The sequence below is a fragment of the Schistocerca americana genome, chromosome 2 (assembly GCF_021461395.2).
Source record: "Schistocerca americana isolate TAMUIC-IGC-003095 chromosome 2, iqSchAmer2.1, whole genome shotgun sequence".
In the NCBI taxonomy this organism is placed as follows: domain Eukaryota; kingdom Metazoa; phylum Arthropoda; class Insecta; order Orthoptera; family Acrididae; genus Schistocerca; species Schistocerca americana.
This window is the reverse complement of record NC_060120.1, coordinates 1098014311-1098035518: the sequence shown is the minus strand read 5'-3', so window position 1 is coordinate 1098035518 and position 21208 is coordinate 1098014311. Positions and strand designations below refer to the sequence as shown.

General features: G+C 39.6%; 1 protein-coding gene across 1 annotated transcript in view; it reads left to right on the top strand.

Annotated features, from left to right (window-relative positions):
- The window catches only part of LOC124594696 (dynein axonemal heavy chain 3), a 1186267-nt gene that overhangs the window by 128833 nt on the left and 1036226 nt on the right, over positions 1–21208 (top strand). The window contains exon 11 of the mRNA XM_047133063.1: positions 20357–20501. Within this exon, the coding sequence (XP_046989019.1) occupies positions 20357–20501 (145 nt within the window). The remainder of the gene's footprint in view (positions 1–20356; positions 20502–21208) is intronic.

Here is a 21208-nt window from a genome sequence, read left to right as displayed (position 1 = left end):
GTAGGGAAGTGAAATGTGGACGGTGAATAGTTTAGACAAGAAGAGTGTAGAAGCTTTTGAAATATGGTGCTACAGAAGAATGCTGAATATTAGATGGGTAGATCACGTAACTAATGAAGTATTGAATAGAATTGTGGAGAAGAGAAATTTGTGGCACAACTTGACTAGGTGAAGGGATCACTTGGCAGGACATATTCTGAGGCATCAAGGGATCACCCATTTAGTATTGGAGGGCAGCATGGAGAGTAAAAATCGTAGAGGGAGACCAAGAGATGAATACACTAAACAGATTCAGTAGGATGTAGGTTGCAGTAGATACTGGGAGATGAAGAAGCTTGCACAGGATAGAGTGGCATGGAGAGCTGCATCAAACCAGTCTCTGGACTGAGGGCCACAACAACAACGACAACAATGCCTAAGCAGGCCAATCTCTGCACCTTCGCAAGCTCCTTAGCTGCAACCAGCAGTTCTACTTTCTTCCACCACACTACAGTCCCATAGGAAACCCTAGGTCTGACCACTGTGATGTATATCCAATGCATACCCCTGGGGCTTACGTCCCAGTTTTTGCCACAAGCCTTTCTAGTTCTCACTAGAGTACTTTTTGCCTTGAAGCTGATATTCTTAATGTGAGGCGTCCATGTTTGCTTCTCATCTAAGGTTACCCCTGGATATTTCATTATCTCCTTCACAGGTAGAGTTTCATCAAAGAGCTTTAGATTTGAACTTGAGTGTTGAATATGTCTCTTTGTAGCTGGCACCACAACAGATCTTGTTTGATGCACCAGTTTTGCACAATGTCCAAACTTCCTTGTGCCATGTTTCTAACTGTGTCAGTAAATTAGCCATGTATTACTATGACAAGGTCATCTGCATGTCCTTGGCAGAAGCAATGTCTGGAATTTAATTCCTCAATGAGTTCATTCACCACTAGATTCCACAATAAAAGGGACAAAACTCCTCCTTGTGGGCAGCCTAAGTGGTGTTAATTACCATCTTTTCATTCATCATGGCAGCCTATACTTTTCTTCCACTAAGAATGGCCCTGGTCCACCTGCATATAGTGGCCCCCAGGTCATGCACCTCTGCTGCCCTTACCATGGAATCGAAGGCCGTGTTACTGAAGGCCCCCTCAATATCCAGGATAATGCAGAGGGCTATTTCTTGGAAGTGAAGTGCTTCCTTCACCTTCCCAGTGAGTTGGTGGAGAGCTGACTCTCATGATTTACCTGGTTGATATGCGTGTTGGTTTGAATGTAGAGGGCCCTACTTAGCTTCCTCTCCCCAACTTATACATTAACCAGTTTTTCCAATGTTTTGAGAATTAAGGTGGACAGACTGATTGGTCTCATATCCTTAGCCTTAGAATAATCAATTCTCCCTGGCTTTGGAATGAAGACAACCTTCACTGCCCTCCAATCATAGGGAATGATTCCTACTGCTAGGCTAACCCTGAATAGCCTGCATAGGACTCTTATGAGATTCTATCCTGCCTGTTGTAGGAGAGCTGGAAAAATTCCATCTGGGCCAGGTGACTTGAATGGTTGGAATGTTCCCACCATCCATTCGATTTTGTTAAAGTTCACACACTCCTTGGATGATTCCCAGTCCTCTCTTCGAGTGCCTGAGAACCATTGTCTCTCCGGGATCACATTCCTGATCGTGTTGTTCGGCAGAGAATAATGAGGAAAGTGAGTTTTGAGGAGCAGTTCCAGTGTATCATGTGATGTCTTTGTATATTCCCCATCCTCCTTCCTCAGTGTACCTCCTGGATTGGTTGGTACTCTTGTGAGAATCATGTGCAGTCTGGCTTGTGCAGCCATGCTCTCCACTTCCTCACAGAATGCCTTCCAGGATGCCTCCTTTGCTTGTCTGATTGCAAGATTGTCGTTGACAAGGGCCTCACGATATTTAGCCCATTGTCCTTTACATCTCGCAATATTAAACAGTCTCCGTACCTGTTTTCTTTGCATCTCTAAGTTGTTATTCCACCAATGCACACTCCTATTTGTGCACTTCTTGGTGATTGTACAGTTGTCCTGATATGGCAAAGGTAAGAGCATCTGCTACTTCCTCCAATTCTACTGGATTGCTTATCGAGGTTTTAATTTCCGATAAGCCTAAATCTAGGTCCCTCCTATATGTCTCCCAGTCTGTTTTCCTGGGATTCCTGTAGGTCATGGTTTGTCTGATTCCCATTTTAACCTTGAATTTAATGTACATGTGGCCCGATGAGGATGGCTCCAACACCACATGTTTGACATAGCTGCCCATTGTCATGAAACTAATGGTTATGTCAGTTACTTCTTCCCGTCTGCCATTCCTGACTGTAGGTTCATTGCCCCTATTCATGACCTCTAAGTTGTTAGCTAAAAGGAATTCAAGGAGGTACTCACCTCTGCTGGTGGTGTCCTCACTGCCCCACACTAAGTTGTGGATATTGGCGTCGCATCCCAACAGCAGTTGGTCACCTTGCCAATGGCAAGTCTCTACCATTCTCCTCACCTCCAAGGGAGGAGGAGAGCTTTTTTCATAAGGAAGGTATGTTGAGGCCAAAACAATTTCCCTTGTGATGTCTTCCTCACATTGCTGCATTTTAATGATCAATAAGTCCCTAGAGCAGAAATCCATCATTTGCATGAAAGAAATTCCATTTCTTACATAGATGCATGTTCTGGAGTTTCTTAGATTTCTAACATAAATCAGCTTACCTCCAGTGCCACCGAGGCCCGATACACTCCCTTTACCGTATTTACTAGAATCTAAGCCACACTTTTTTTTCCGGCTTTTGTAATCCAAAAAAGCGCCTGTGGCTTAGAATCGAGTGCAAAGTAAGCAGAAGTTCTGTAAAATGTTGGTAGGTCCCGCCACAATTAACTTCTGCCACCGAATATATGTAGTGCTACAGAGGCATGCTTTGCAGGCACAAAGATAAATACTGGCACCAAAACCTCTGCGTCAGTAAATAAATTAAGGTGGAAGACGAGATTTTTTCTCTGCCCCGAGTTTCGACCACTGCATTTTCATACATTATCCAACGAAGTAAATACAAATTCTGTATTATTCATCTTCGAATGTAGCAGCCTTTCATTGTACTACAAAAATCTGACTGGCAAGACTGTTTGGGATATTTGTCAATATGGCCAACTCTACGTTCTGAATTTTTTCCTACATGTGACAAGAGATGGTTGCTAATAGGAACTTTTATGAATAGTGAATCACATGCAGTATTCTCTTCACCATAAGAATAATACGAATATAAACATTTTGCCATGTATTCTTTCGTGTTTGCTGCTATCTCATTTAAATCCTGTCTGCCTAATAAACTACGATACTAGATTGAGACAACAGTGAACACGGAAGAATATGCTAGATTTTTAATCTAAGATGACTCTAATTTCTGTGCAGAATGTAATGTACTAAAGAGGTGTCTGCAAAGCTTTTCAAACGAGGAAAAATTTTTGCTAAACTCTTCTTCACAACATCTTCTATCACACACAGTCTATTATTTGGTTCTTGTTGATTATTATCAAAGAAAGCAGCAGTGGTAACAACAAATAGCAATCTCTTGCCATTGTTTCACTAATGAGACGATTCCTCTCTCTCTCTCTCTCTCTTTCTCTCTCTCTCTCTTTTTGGAAGCGGCAGTAGCGCGCACAAAAGCAAGACATACTGCGTGTGGCGACAGGCCGTAAGCACTCATTATCAAAATGTGACAAACAATGCATGACAGAGTACAATTATGCATTTTTAGCTTAGAGTGACGTAAACACCTATAACAAAGAGAACGGCACTTATTAGATCAAAGAAAAATAAGCAATCAATTCAAACCAGACGAAACAAATGAAAAAGGAAGGGTACCTGTATAAATATGGACAGAGCGCCTTACGCATAGCAATGGCTACCTGGTAAAGCTTAACTGCTAAGCTTACGACTCGAACCAAACTACTGTAGCTGTATCGTCATTCATTCAACCTAAATTGTGTTTCATATTACAATGGACCAACTTTGTTTCGATTTGGAGGTGCAGCCTACAACTTTTCTCTCCCCTTGAATTTCGAGTCTCAAATTTCAGGTGCGGCTTAGATTCGGGAAATATTTTTTTCCTTGATTCCAAGTCTCATTTTTCAAGTGTGGCTTAGATTCAAGTGTGGCGTAGATTTGAGTAAATACGGTATATAAATAGGGTTTTTGTGTAAGGGCCACGTCCACTTTCTGCCTCCACAGGCAGCGACTCAGGGCAGCAGAGGCCCCTTTACTGTGCTGCAGATTAATCTGCAGCAGCTCTAGTCTCCATCTTGCTGCCATCTTTGAGGTCTTTGAGAACCCTGACGGTGACCTGTGAGAACCCTACGAACAATTTCAGGTCCTGCTACCGCATCGCCTTCAGGCACTTCTCTCCGACCTCCACTACCAGGGTTCGTCCTTCTGGTGCAACCTTCTGGTCGATCACTCTCCAATCTTCTGTCGAGACTTTTGGGTTCTGGGCCCCTATTTTCCCAAACAGTGTCTTAGGAGAGACTTCCTTAAGGATCTTTGGTACACATATCTATATCTTTGTGGGCTTAAGAAGCTCCGCTGCCATCTTAACCGGCAGCTTCGCATCTTCCCACGGGGATACCGTGGGCACCTTGTCCTTGAGCCATTCCACCCTGTGCACCCCCTCACAGACAAAAATGAGGGCACCATGATCTGGGTAGACCCTCCTGAAGTTGGGTCCTGGGCTAGCGCCCCCCTCCTCCAGTCTTTTCAAACAGGGCCATCTGTACCAATTTCTCCTGCCGTGAGGTGATGGCCACCAGTGGACAGCCTTTGGGGATAACTGCCATCCTAAAAACCGTACTATAGATCTGTTTTCCTATTTCTTGCCTCGGTTTTTTCTGGACTCACTTATTCAGGGAGGAGGGAATCTTTGATTCCTCCCTTATCCATTTGCCACCTGTCTTTCCTGTCTTTGACATAGTGGGGGTCTGCTTATCCCCTTCAACCTGAGACAGTTTCTTCCTGAGGGTCTTAGGTTCGAGTCCCTTTAATTCCCTCCACTTTTCTTTAGGAAGCCATTCTTTCCCTTCCTTTTTCCTCTGTTCCCTGAGTAGTTTCCTCCTCGGGGCCCCGGACAAGCCTTGAATCTTAATCTGGTCTAGCTTCTCAGTTACAGTTCCGACTTCTGGCTCAGGTCTAAACCCTGATTCAGTAGTGGGAGTGCCTTCCATCGGTACTGACCCCAATGTTTGGATATCTGAGGTCTCAGTTTGCCCCTCAGTTTGTCTTCCTATGTTGTCTTTAATTGTGTCCATATTGGTCCCATGAGATCAGGGGATCTACAAGGTCCACACCACGAATACCCTGCATGGTGTAAGGCTACTTACTCAAGGAGGTCGCCCGGTATCCCTGAGGCTCCATTTGGAACATCTTCCCACATTCCACACACCCCTTGGCATGGATCACATCACACCTTGGGTTGGGTCAGGAAATTGGGTAGGACTAGGAGTGGATAGGGAAGATGAGATGATGTGGGACATTCTTAGTCTGATCCATCAGCCGAGGCCATTCCAGCAATAGGTCCTCTACCTTCGGCATAGGACTCAGCTCGTGCAGATACACAAGCCTCTCCACCTGCACGGACAGTGCTTCGTCAAGGTGGTGTCCCTCGGAGAGGATTTTTGACTTGCTAGAATGTCAGTCACCCGACGAAACTTTGGTGAGCTTAGTGAGGTGGAAATGAGCTCCATGCTTGTTAACCTGTCACATAAGAAAAACTGTAAGTAGATCCTTTCATTATAATAGAGTTGTATTGCACATTGCTCATAGATCCATAAGTTGACTTGCAGACTTTTTGTCAGAAAAATGATATCCATTAGTCATTGACTATAATATTCACTTACACTGTCCCATTATATTTATGTGACCACCTTTCAGGAACTTGAATAACCACCTTCTGCAGTGCGTACCACTGCGAAATGAACAGGAATAGAGTCAGTGAGGTACTGATAGGAATACGGAGCCATACTCACTGCAGTGCCGTGGCCAACTGTGCTGGGTTTCTCGGTTGAGGATCCATGGTGCGAACAGCCCCAATGAGATGGTCCCACAGATTCATAATTGGGTTTAAATCTAGGGAGTTTGGTGGCAGGGGAGTACAGTAAACTCATACTGGTGCTCTTCAAACCATGCAAGTACACTGTGAGCTGTGTAGCACATTCCACTGTCATGGTGGTAATACCGTTGTGCCAAGGAAAAACAAATTGAATATAGGTCCCCAAGGATAGATGCCTACTTGTTTTGATCCACTGTGCCTTCCAGAATGATGAAAACATTCCGCAGACCATAAATCTTCCTCCTCCAGTATCGACCGTTCTGACTATTGGTGCAAAATGTTTGCTTTCAGTTCTTTGGTGCTATTCCACCTATATCCATCTGTCTGACAGAGCATAAAGCGTGATTCACCTTGTTGCCTCTTACTAGATGTCCAGTTGCTGCAAATTCCAGCCTTTGTCGCCGTGAACAGCAGTCAACATGCATGCATGAACCAGGCACCAGCTGCAGAGCACCATACACAACAACATTCACTGAACAGTCATTGAGGAGACACTGTTCTTAGCCCTTTGGTTCATCTGGGTGGTCAGTTGCTCGAGAATTCCATGTCTGTTTGCCCTTACACATCTTTACAACTGTCATTCACCCCTGTCATCTATGGCCCATGGTGCATCATAGTTGCCTCAGCACTGATTTTAGGTAGTGCCACTTGGCCATGCGCAGCATACTTTAAACACGGTGTCATACAACAAGTTTACAAATGCTTCCACCCTTGGCCTAAAAGCCAATGATCGTGGTCTTTTGAACGTCAGATAAGTCACTCCATTTTGCATCACGACAACGACTGCACTGTTTTCCGTCTCCCAACACTTTTTATATACCCTCCACTGCTAGTGTTGCCAACTGCTGTGTGTGAGTGGTTATTGCAGGTTGACAGCAAAAATAGGCAGTGGTCACATTAATGGGACTGGACTCTGTACTAGCCCAGTGCAACAAAGGACATAGTACTCGTATATAAGCCTGCCATTGACACAGTACATCCACTGCATATGGATTACAGAATATGCTAATTTACTCCCAAGTGAAGAGAGAGTTGGGGGTAAAAGCATGAAATGACAAGAAAGGCAGTGAAGAATTACTAGTGTATGTGAAAAAACGAAGTGAAGAAATACCAGTTTATGTGAAAATATAACCTCCTGTCACAAATGTGCATGTTTTGTTGCATAGAACAATGAATTTAGTGGCCTTTTGGGTATATATTCAGGTCTCATTGCCTTATTAACATAACTTAGCTCTCAAACTCAGCTTGCACAAGAATAAATAGCAAAAACTGTGTTAATAAGAAAAATGTTCATGAAATCCAACAACACATTTATATTTGTGAGTAAAAGGCTCTTGTTTAATGTGTATGCTTTGTGTGTACAATACTGTCATGATTACCTTTTATAATAGCTGATAAAATAAAAAATGAATACTTATTTTCACTTGTGTTACTCTTAATGCGTATATTCACCATTGTGTTGCTGATGCAATTACTGTTCTTGCAGTCAGAGAGTTTGCAACTTATCGACCTTTTTCAGATGGCTCTGCCTCATTGAATCTCTGCTTCAATCTTCTTTCTATAGTTATTGAGTCTGGTGATAATCTACATCACACTGCGCATTTTGTTTTTCATTCTTCTTCACATTTGTTAGCACACAGTTGAGTTTTATAATCTGCCATTTTGTGAATGTTTAAGCATCTGTATATTGTAACACGGGTCAATAAACTACGCCAACACAAAGAAGTTTAAAACATTTCGCAAGTGTCAATGCTCTACGAAATAACTGTACATGTTGGAGACTGACTATGAACTGTACATAATACCTGCTGAACCCAACCTTATGAAAATTATACGATGTTTGTGTATTGAATACTCACCTGGTCAACTGATTATTGCAGCCTATAGGCTAGTGGACACTTATTTATAAAATGCATGTATTACAGAACTAACAAAATGGCAGCATACAGGTTTATTAAGTTTTGAATATTAACATAAAAAAGAAGAAAATAAAAAAATACAATAGACAGTGAAGTAAATTTGTAAAAATATAAACTTTATAATTAAAAAAATTGCAAAATAAGAGGTACTATTTTATAGGTGTTAAGATTTAATGTACTTTGGGATTCTCAAAGTTCATCAAGAATTTTCATTAAAGTAAAATATTCTGATTGGAATAATCAGCGAACTTCTTCAAGGGAGTCTTCATTCTGTGTAGGCTGTTTCATTTTTGAAATAACAATTTATTTCATGATTTTTCGCTATTTACAAATTTCATCCCTTCGGCATTTTCAAGTTTCACAATGGGAATTCCATCTTCAAAAGCATTACGCCATGCCAGCATCAGCTGCACCAGATCTGGTGGTTCAGATCTGTGTTGTTTGAAAATGCCCAAGGGGACGAAATTAGCTCATAGCAAAAAATCATGAAATAAAGTGTTATGACATCCACTCAAGTGGAAACCTAACACCAGCAACAGTGGGTTCCATTCACAAGTAATACCACATACATTAAGACATTTATCCCACTGGGAGACGAGATGATCAATTCCTGTCGATAGAATGTTGTCTGCTGATGAGGGATCCACAACCACACCCACTCTTGCACTGCCTCATATTTCAAAAATAAAAACTACCTATGCTGGACAGTGACTTCTCTGAAGAAATTTACTGTAGAAATTTACTGTGGCAGTGGTCCCTATGTACAGAAGCAGGTTAATTAACAAACTTAACTGGTCATATCAGCAAAAGGACACATTTTTGGAAACAGAAAAATTGGGGCTACCAAGCTAAGGGATTGAATTTTGCTAATAATAATGTTTTAAGATTCGAACATTCTGCGAAAATTTGGAATACAAATAACTTTGAAATATTAGGTTTTCAGAAAAAGTAAAACTTTGCTTGCAAGAAGTGTCTGAGAGTTTTCAAATAAACTAATTCAATCTGGAAACAAATACTTTTTAGTGGGTGGTGTTTGACATTAAAATGGTTTTCAAGTATTGTAACTTCTAACTGTTTCTTAAAGTAAAATGTTTTCATATGAACTATTTACATTATTCTCATCAGCTTTTGGTAAACTATATTGTGAATAATGAAATTTACTGACAATGCTTGCATAAGAAGCTAATTATTTCATGTAACTAACATATTCATACTATTAACTAAAGAGACCAGTAAAGAAGAAAGGAGGATGATAGATAGAACGAAAAAATATTGATAGCACAAATGGTACAGAACTGGTAGTGTTAGGCTAATCCCAACTTGCTATGTTACAAGTTTTTTGTCTTTATTTTTATTTTTCTATATTGCGATCAGGATAGTTTTAGCAGTGCATGATACCTATAGACACACATCTTCTTATTTTGTCAAAAGTATTAAAAGAAAGCTGTCTGGAAGCGTGCATTAAATGGATATTTAACTATGATTTTTCACTGCTGGTGGAAGAGGTAGCATACTGTATCAGTTTCTGAAGAAAAACTAAGTTGAGTGTGCTGATTTAACATTCATAATTTTATTTTTCAATGTGCTCATTAAGGTAAATAGATGTCTTAGATATATAAATCTTAAACAGGAGGTACAGCTGAAATTAATTGAGATCTACTATGCAGATGGTTATCAAACCAAGAAACCTGTAGGTCTCTGCAGTTTGACTAATGAAATTTAGCAGTTATTACAGTGGAAGAAAACACGATTTCAAACTGTAACAGTGCGTGTGGCAATGTATCTAAAAACAGATATAATGGTGGTTTGTAAGTGATGTGTCATTTAAATATCAAATAAATTAATTTTGTGATTCACATAGGGGCAGAGTTAGGTATGGCTAACTGGTTGAAAGCATATCAAGTGTTTGATATAGTTGTGTGAACACTGAAGATGTCACTATTTTTGTTCGTAGTGAAGGGCAGCAGTTGTAACATTAGTTTCCTAATTGCCTTTTTAAAGGGTCAGATAAATCCATTAGACAAATGTTTGCTCACATACAGCAAATGTCATAAAATATCAAATTACGTATTAAACCAAAAAAATTGTGAATTGTGAACATAACCAAAGTTTTGGTTTAACAGGCTATTCCACCAACAGAAAGCTTCCGCTTACGTTTTACCGCATTCTACCCTATGCCTGTACGCCATACAGGTGCGCATGTGTGGACGGCACCCGTATCCTGTACAGGTGCCCCTTTTGTCGTCACTGAAAGGTGTTTTCACCACGCTACATGGCTGACAGCTGTGAGATAACTCCAGTGGCTCATATTTTGTCCACTATATGCAGCAGCAATCGATAAGTTCTGTGTATCAATTGTATGAGAAGAATATCTGTCAGTATAGCAATCGATTCTTTGATGATATTTTCACTTCGCATGCAACTATAAATTTGCGATTGTGTACGAGCTTTTTGAGCAAAAATAACAGCTAGAGACTTCTGGAAAAGTGAAGTTCAGAACATTTTATTCAGAGAAAATGACTCGGATATTGATGTCAGTGACAACAACAGTAATTATGAGCGAGAAAGTGTTTCAAGTGACGAATCAGCTAATAATTTTTATTTTTTCCCTCAATTTTGTTGCTAATGGATAAGCAGAATTTGTAAAGAAAACACACTATTTTTTTCTTTTTATCTAATTTTAATTATGATTTTCCATTAGATGAGCTGCAACAATCAACAAATGTTACAGCAACAAATGGAACGGTAGGTCTTACTGAACACAGTGCTGACAACTGGCAGTAGCAAGGCACACAGCCTCAGTGTCCAGTATTTCAGCTGGCATCTGGAGCCACTCGATGAAACAGTGAGATGAAATAAAAAAGAACTCTATGTGGCACAAATGGGATCCAGTAAAACTACACAAAATATTTTTTTTTTCCCAATAGTTGTGCATATGTGTGTTGTGTAGACAGACTCTGTTCTCCATATTATGGTAAAGGCCACTGTACTTATATGGACAGAACTTGCACTAGTGTTCCTCTACTGAAGATATTGTGGGAGAAAAATAGATTAGCTGTTGGAACTGTAATGAGAAAGAGAAAAGGCTTACCAACAAACTTCAAAACAAAGAAGCCATAGCAAAAATACATGATGGTTTTGAGGAATGGGCCAATTCTAGTATTGATGTGGAAAAACAAGTGTGATGTATACTGTCTATCCACAGAACATCAGGCTACCACCAAAGATGTTCCATTACATTCAAAAGGTGGTAATACAATACTAATGAAACCAGATGTTCTCATTGTCTACGGTATGAACAAGACTGGTGTAGATCGTGTGGATCAGCTGTACAGTTACTACTCATTCGCACAAAAAACAATGAAATAGTGGAAAAAACTTTTCTTTCATGTTTTCGTAATTTCTGTCATGAACAGTTTTATTTTGTACAAAGACATGCGTAAACAGAAACTCTTTCTTGTGGATTTCATGAAAAAAGTGAACTTGAAATTGGTAGCAACAGGAGGGGACTTTCAATGTTTTGAATCAACACCGAGCACTAGCCAGGACAGAAATTTTGGTCGTCACTTTCCAGAAAAATTACATCCCACTGCCAACAAAGTAAATACTACACATTATTGCAAAATTTGTCCCAACAAAGGGAAGGAAGATACCAGCAAGCGGATTAGAAAAGAAAGCTGATGGTGGTGCAAAGACTGTGCACGTCAGTGCTTTCAGGATTACCACTTGAAAGTGAATTATGTAATCATTTTATATCATAAAATATTAAATAAAAAACCTCCTGTGAAACAAATTATTTTTATTATAAATGCCAGAAATCATGTTAGGAAATGTAAAAATTTTTTCTGGGTTAAGGTTTCTCATGTTTTGGGGAATGCTGATACACCTCTACCGATGTAAGCATACATATAAGCTTACATTTTTCGTAATCTATAAAGTACGATGTTTCACATAATGCTAGAAATGTGCCTTTGAGGCCCTTAGTTATTGCACACTTATTCATTAAAGTTGCTTGAAAATTGCCAGTGCACCTGCACAGTCGAGGTGCGTCCATAGCAGTGTGGAATGTGTTAAATCACTTTCATTGTAATTCTGTGATCACTAGAACTGATGACAGGTTTTAGTAAAATAATGAATTGCTCAATGTTGTTTTCCACAACACATGCATTTTTCCGTACTTTCATTATTAGTTTTGTGCATTTTACAGCTTTGTCCCACTCTGGTGAAGAGATTTGATTTACAGCATGTCTCGTCAATCATTTTCCTTTGCCAGCGTACACATTCATTGTTTTTTGCGAGTTCTGGTATCGTACTGATACTGATGCTGATATGATATGGTACTCTTGCACTACAATGGATTTATGTATTATTAAAGTAGAATTACAATTCCACTAACTGTAACTCCATCTATTCTCTATGCATTTAAAGTTACAGAACCATACAGACGTATTTTTAAACTGGTTAATTTACAACATTACAAATCAAATGTGGTTTATTACATGCCATGAAATCCAATATAACTTGCCCTTTCTAGAGTTACCTGATACAATCACTCATGCCGCTCCTCCCCCCCTCCCTTTCCTCAATTTACACAATTCATTTTAGCCAAACAGTAATGATTTCTGTTGTGGGGGCAGTTGTATGTTGCTTACCGAGCTTATCAGATGACACTGATATGAGGCATTCTACATTACCATTACGAAAGTTGGGATAATAATTTCTCATATATAAGAGTTACATTTGCAGATGCTTGCTTCCATAGTGGGATTCCAGACTGGCCTTTCATTTAGGTCATTCTGATTTTTTGATGTTTTATCTTCACGATGATGTCAGTGATTGTGTGAGATATTCGATTTGTGCAGCTGTTGTGATATTTTATAATTAATTATAGGGCTGTTACAGTATTAGAAATTAATAATTTTGTTTCTTCAGTTGTTGTTTGCACAAATGTCAAGGCTTGCAGATAATATTAGTTGGAAAGTTCTGGTAGAATGTAAATACTTCAGAAGTAAAGAAGACTACTCACCAAAAAGCAGAAGCTTTTGAGTCATGGACAAGCACACACAACAAACTTGCTAGCTTTTGGTGTAAATCCTTTCTTGAGACTAGAGTACAAATAACACACGGACACACACACACATGTGGAACACGATTCAAACTTCCACAGATTTGGTCAGGTATCTGGATCTCATTTTTATTCCAAACTGTTCTAATTACTGTAACTAAAGGACCTGAAGACAGGACCCAGAAGTGAATATGGTAGCCAATGATTGATGGATATCATTATGCTGAAAGGAAGTCAGAAAGTCAGCTCGTGAACCTACGAGCAATGTGCAACAAGTTTTTAGTATTTTGAAACTGTGTACTTGCTGGGTTTTTTATGTGAGAGGTAAACAAATATGGAGCTCGTTGCTGCCTCAGTAAGCTCACCAAAGTCACTTTGCGTAATTGGCACTTTGGCATGTTAAAAATGCTCTGAACAATTGAATGAAAAGTGGGCTCAAGTGGAAACTTTCACAAATGTTACATAAGCCATTAATATTTAATGTTATTGTAATTTTTGTGGTTTATGCAGGTATGTTATTAAAGACAACATGACTGACAGAGGTAAAGTTATCTTAGTTAGTTAAGATATAAAGTATCCATTAATTAAAAAAGACTGGAAGAAGAAAAATTTGTTAATGCATGTTTTATTGCTTAATGAAATAAAATTGGACACGGTCTTATGGTACGTTAAGTGCAGATAATAATAAGAATTGAATGAAAGTTAAAAATTTAATTTTTGTGAACTATTTTTAATGTTATCAGATTTATGTTAGTTGTCAGTTAAGCTGATTTAAGCAGTGTATTTCACTCAGTGGGGGCAACTGTTGTGTAATATGACAATTCTGAGGAATAACCTGTTCTACTTCTAGTTACATAGGGTGATGAAAGAATGGCTTTTCACCTAGGCAAGTGAACAGAGTGATGAAGACCTACAAACGACGAAACAAGGAAGAGGAAGAGGCTTTCAGGTTGACTGTTTATCTACCATTTATTGGGAATATTTCTTCACAGATAGGCAGAATATTGAGAATGTATCAAGTGAGAGTCATTTTTCGCCCTCGTTCCAAAATATCATCAATGGTGGGATCCGTTAAAGATGACCTGGACCTGCGTAAACCAGGTGTTTACAAAATTCCGTGTGAATGCAGCATATCATATATAGGGCAAACAACACAAACTGTGCAGGAACGCACTGTGGAACACCAACGGGATACTCGCCTTCTCCAACCCACCAAGTCCGCAATCGCCGAACATTGTATTTCCACAGACCATTCCATGAATTACAACAACACAAAAATTTTGGCCCATACATCAAACCTTTGGAGCTCGATTATCAGTGAATCTGTGGAAATAAGATTGTCTGACAACGAGACTCTCATCAATCAAGATAACGGTTATCAGCTAAGCCCTGCTTGGAATCCTATTATAGAGAAACTTCGTAGTCGACGTAGTTATCTGCATAAAGATGGAAATCGACCTGATACTGATACGCCAGCCTTTCACAGTGGAGGGTGCGAGGCGCACCGCACAGAGCCGTTACGAATGCACACGCTGAGCAGCGTATGCGCAATGTCACCTCAGTATGGCTTTAAATAGCGGAGCTCAGCACGTTCTCGCCAGTACCACTACAGTGACACTCACCTGAAGATGGCCAGAATACTCTGTGCTGAAATAACGTGGCAGGACGTTACTGATATCCGGCAGTTCTCCCGTGTTTTTATGGAACAACAGAGGCACTATTTGAGGTTGAATGCTTTAGATGGAGCAGATGAAACTTATATAGACATGAGCGAAACATCAGGCCAGGATGACTTTTGCCTGGCATTGTATTCCCATACACTCTTCTGCTATTTCAGCCCTCCCTTCCCCTCACTTTCCCCATATTCATCTCATGTGTTCCACTTGTTCAGTTCCTGTTGGCGCCTCTCAGCACAAATAATATACTGTGATTGATTTATTTTTACCAATGGTTGCTTCATCAGGAAAGAGGGAAAGAGAGGGAAAGATGAAAGGATGTGGGTTTTAGGGGAGAGGGTAAGGAGTCATTCCAATCCCGGGAGTGGAAAGACTTACCTTAGGGGGAAAAAAGGACAGGTATACACTCGTGCGCACGCACACACATATCCATCCGCACATACACAGACACAAGCAGACATTTTCATATATATCAACTGTAAGCACAACAGGCACCACAGTACAAAATGTTTGCTTGTGTCTGTGTATGTGGGGGTGGATATGTGTGTGTGTGTGTGTGTGTGCGAGTGTATTCCTGTCCTTTTTTCCCCCTAAGGTAAGTCTTTCCACTCCCGGGATTGGAATGACTCCTTACCCTCTCCCTTAACACCCACATCCTTTGATCTTTCCCTCTCCTTCCCTCTTTCCTGATGCAGCAACCGTTGGTTGTGAAAGCTTGAATTTTGTGTGTATGTTTGTGTTTGTTTGTGTGTCTATCAGCCTGCCAGTGCTTTCGTTTGGTAAGTCACATCATCTTTGTTTTTATATATCATTTGCACATTATGACCAATTTAAGGGTTTCTGGTTTCTAGCTTTATTATTTAGTGCCACTTATTTTTTTCTTAAAATGATGTATTTAGGGAAAAATTTTGACCTTATCATTCTGAGATTTGATAGTGCTGGGGTAAGTACCGGCACACTCACTTGCCTCTGTATTTCTCCAATGATACAGAGCTTGTTTTGCCATATGAGGGGAAAAAGAATACTGACAAAATGTTAGGGCTAGACTTAAATGTGGAAAATGATGTTGGGTATGAATTTATTTAATCCACTCATATTATAAAAATCGGTGTGTGTGTGTGTGTGTGTGTGTGTGTGTGTGTGTGTGTATGTGTGTGTGTGTGTGTGTGTGCGCGCATTTGCATGTGCCTGGGTGGGTGCACATGTGCATGCATGCGTGTGTGTTTCACATCTCCTCCTTAGCCACCAGGCCAATTTTAAACAAATTGGTACACATATCCTTTCTTGTCACGCAACAATGGCTATAGGGTTAACAACTGTTGTTGTTGTTGTGGTCTTCAGTCCTGAGACTGGTTTGATCCAGCTCTCTATGCAGCTCTATCCTGTGCAAGCTTCTTCATCTCCCAGTAACTACTGCAACCTACATCTTTCTGAATCTGCTTACCTTATTCATCTCTTGGTCTCCCTCTACGATTTTTACCCTCCACGCTACCCTCCAGTACTAAATTGGTGATCCCGTGATGCCTCAGAACATGTCCTGCCAACCGATCCCTTCTTCTAGTCAATTTGTGCCACAAACTTCTCTTCTCGCCAATCCTATGCAGTACCTCCTCATTAGTTATATGATCAACCCATCTAATCTTCAGCATTCTTCTGTAGCAGCACATTTCGAAAGCTTCTATTCTCTTCTTGTCCAAACTATTTATTGTCCATGTTTCACTTCCATACATGGCTACACTCCATACAAATACTTTCAGAAATGACTTCCTGACACTTAAATCTATGCTTGATGTTAACAAATTTCTCTTCTTCAGAAACGCTTTCCTTGCCATTGCCAATCTACATTTTATATCCTCTCTACTTCGACCATCATCAGTTATTTTGCTCCCCAAGTAGCAAAACTCCTTTACTACTTTAAGTGTCTCATTTCCTAATCTAATTCCCTCAGCATCACCCGACATAATTAACAACTACCTACCATAAAATCCCTCAGGAGATATGACATCATAAAGAATTTAATTGGATTGAATTAGATGCATGAAAACGGCTGCATCATGCATGGTGTTTAAATGTATTACTTCTGTGCAGCTTTCTGTATTCACAACAAATTTCTCAGGCAGTATTCACATGTGCCACTAAATACACCTACAAAAGTACCACATATGGTTCAGGAGAGCATGAACACTGAGATGCATAAAGAAACTACTGCATTGTTCATGACATTTAAATTTATTACTTCTTTTCTAGTAACTGTATTTACAACACATTTTGCAGACAGTACCCACATATACTGCTGAACGCACCTACACAAATATATCATTGTATGACTCATAGATCAGGAGATATCATTATAAACACTGAGACGTATGAAAAAATGCCACATCATGCATGTAGTTTTAATGCAGTTATTCTTTACTGCTAAGACACTCATACAGTCATTGCAGTCCCTGACACCTGGCAGTTCTTTTGACAGCTTTCAACTGTGAAGTGAAAAGCTGCAACTATAGACCTCTGAAGAGATGTTGCCATGACGGAGTTTACAAAATAGCGTTATAGACACGTGAAGCGTGTGCACCCATCATACAGAAACTGTCTGGGATCATGTTTCATAATTTGGGTACTGTACTTACACATTTGTACGTTTTACATATTTCTTTGTTTGACTATTTTATAATTTCAAAGGTACTTTTACAAATACACTACAAACACAGTTAAGATTTTGTTTTTACTTCTCATAGAAAATGAGGAATCTGGGGTCATCAAACAATATAAACACTATCCAACAAGGCCTCGAAGGCCCAATGGTACCAACCAGCCGCAGTGTCACCCTCAGCCCTTAGGCACCATCAGATGTGCATATGGAGGGGTGCATGGCCAACACATTGCTGTCCCAGCTATTGTCAGTTTTGGTGACTGGTGCCACTACTTCTCAGTCAAGTAGCTCCTCTCGCAAGGGCCGAGTGCACCCCGCTCGCTGACAGTACTCGGCAGAACCGAACAGTGTCGCATCCGAGTGCTAACCGAGGCCAACAGTGCTTAACTTCGGTGGTCTGACAGGGCCCGACGTTACCATTGTGGCAAGGTTTTGGGCTTCGGTTGTAATCTAGTGGAAAATATATGTACTTTCTTTTGTCTGTTTCTTATTACTGGTGTTTTGCTTTGCTAATACAGATACTGCCTGATTATGTCTTCTTCTTATTCCTTATTTTTTGTTAATACTCAATTCATTATGTATACAAGAATGCTTTTGTAGTGTTGATTTGAAAGTACATGACTTGCCCTTATATTGTTAGAAATACTCATAGTGCAGTATTATGATTCTCTAACAGGCAGCCAAGATTCTTTGTGTCGAACCATTATAAAGGTAACTCTTCCTTCAAATGGTATCTATAGTCAGAATGGTATTTAGTCTTGTAACTCTGCAAAGCACCTCTGAGAAAATATTGCTCCAGTTCCTAAATAGAAAACTGTACCTTCATTGTAGCATCACTAAATATTTATTGTGAGCCAGTTTTAAGATAAATTGATACCTCTTTAGTCTTCTCATTTGTGGCATACGGTGACACTCTGTTAGTTTACACTGTATGACTGCTGTCTAGAAAAGCGATAATAATATTCTACTTTATTATTTGATTCTTCACTTTTAAAGTGCAGACAGTGTTTTCTTTGTACCCACAGACATAGTGACCCACTTGAAAGAGACCTCACTAACACATGTAGCAATTCCGCTGAAATTGCATTGTGCAATTTGTGACATTTGACATGGCAACACTGCACTCTCCACCATTGTTCTATGGAACACTATGTTTGTGCATGTCGCTGTGGCTGGACCTCATTGTTCTATGTTTAGTGACAATGTATCACTATTCTACATGTTTCTTGTGAAACGGCATAGGATTACTGGTTCTATTAAGACATGTCAGTGAATGGGTGTTGAACGGTTTGGTGACCAGCATGCACCCTCTAAATGCTGCATACAAAAGTTAGTAAACAAGACGGAGAGCAGTGGAACAGTGTCGGATCTCCGTGGCGGGGTCTTTGCGGTGGGGGATGGCTACCATTATCGGAAGAAAAGTCACTGATGTAAAACAATGATTGTTGGCCTCTCCTTCAAAGTCTGTTCAGTGTTTATCTCGGGAATGTGGAATGTCATTCAAGAATGTGGAATGTCATGGACCGTATCTCACAGAGCTACGATGAAAGCCTGTATGGATCCATACAGGTTTACAGTTGTTCAGGAACTGAATGTCAATGACAAAGACAAACACATTACATTTTGCCCTTGGTTTCAGAAATTTATTGTCCAGTGGTCAGGAATATTGCAGTACACGTGGTTCCACCTCTCTGGCTATGTAAACTCTCAGAATACACATTTGTGGCGTAATAAAACTCCACCTGCACAGGTCAAGCAACCCCCACCATTCACAAAAGATTGGCTTGTTCTGTGCAATATCACGATGTCATATAATTAGAACAATTTTTTTCGAGTCTACTGCCAACTGGCAGTTGATGGTTGGAGTGCTGACACATTATCTGCGTATCTAGTAATCCTGGCTACTGGTGGGTAATGCACGGGGATCATATCAACCTGTATCACATCAAAAAGAGCCTGAAGATGATGCTATGAAGCGTTGAAACTGGTAGCAACAAAATAAAACAAAATCATAAAGACAGCTGTAAGTGTTTTTATTTTTTGTCACAGTAGTAAATGGCTGTCATCCTAGATACCTCCTGCCAAAAGGATTGACATATAGAAGTTTTGGGAATTTGTGAACCGGTTGGACTATGGGAACTTTTCCTTGCCTGGTACCAACAGGGTGGTGCCTCATGCCATATGTCTTGATTGACTGTGGCTGAGGTCGGATGTTTTTTCCATGGCATAGTAATTTCGAAAGGACTGTAGCCCCCAAGGTAACCTGATTTAACACCACCTGATTTGTTCCTCTGGTGTGGCTGAGAAAGGCCAGGTCTACACACAACTTGGAAGATCTATGAGACATCATCATCTGTGAAATTTAGGAAGAGGTTTTGGCAGCAACATTCGAACATCTGCAGCATCGTGTTCAACTGTGTTTACAAGCCAATGGTGGTCACCTCCAGTACCTTTTGTCATTCACCTTAATTTCCCCATGGATGAGGTATGACATTTTCATTTTGTTTCATTTCCTGATTTTTATGCAAATGCTTTAATATAAGCAAATGTTTGTTTGTGGGGTCTCTTTATAGTGGGACACTCTGTATAATTCTCAGCAACATCTACCTAACATTATAAAAAACTTCTTCCATTGAATTTTGATATTGAGATTTAATGGTTTGTAGTTATGGATTTTAAAACGATAAGTTTCCTCACGAACAATATTTCATCGTTGTTACATTAATTCATTAGAAATTCCATTGAATTTACTTCTAAGAGATCAATGAAATTTCTTGAAATATTGAATGAGACTTTCACAGGACTTGTTACTAAGTATTCATTGTGTAAATTCTTCCTACTTTAGTTATTTTATAGCTTGTTTAGTCACAATTGTTCATTTTATTGTATTGTACTAAATGAAGGCACAGTGTTTTTGAATTTTGCTACAGTGTGTTCTTTTTTTAGTGGATGACATTGACTTAAATGGGCGAGTATTCCTTTGGCCTGATGATATGGAGTCAGTTTTAGAACTAAGTCTGACGAGGCTGGCTCACCGTCGCGAAGAGGTAGAAACTGCTCTTCGTGCTAAGACAGCTGAGCTGGAAGCCAAGTAAGTGTGATTTATTTTAGGTGTTTTGTATCTTCACTTCTGGTTGTGGACGAAGAGTCAAAACCAAAAGTTGTATTACAGTCATATAATAGTGTTGTTACTAGAAATGCAGTACATCAGTTATAAGCATTTACTTCATGTGGCAGGATTGAGGAATGTAGAATTGAACAATGTGAATGAGTCAGTGTATCGTAATACATAGTTTCTCTTTTTAGATATCTATTTCATTGGCAGTTTAGAATTCACCAGAATATGTCATCAAGAGTTTTATGGTCATTAGTAACAGTTCTTCAAGAAAATTACCTCACGTACAAGGGAGCATTCCCAGATTACCTCGTGTACAAGGGAACATTCCCAGATGTATATAAACAATTTTGATGAAACATGGTTGGTATGTAAGAGTGATCAAGAAATGCAATAGTTTTTTCACAATTTCACTTTTAGGAAGTAAAATTCACCTCAAAAATTTATTCTGTATAGAGGACATATCTTTGAAGCCATGAAATATGAAACATGTTTCATATAAAAGGTGAAATGTAATTAACATTCTTGAAAACTATTTAACCAATTTTTGCAATAATGTGAAATATTGAAAACTACCTCACCTCCATCAATTAATTTTCCGAAATGAAAACTTTTGTTAGAACATAAATTAAAGAGGCTTTTATACCACATCCATCCATGTGTAACAAAGCCGGTTTCTGAAG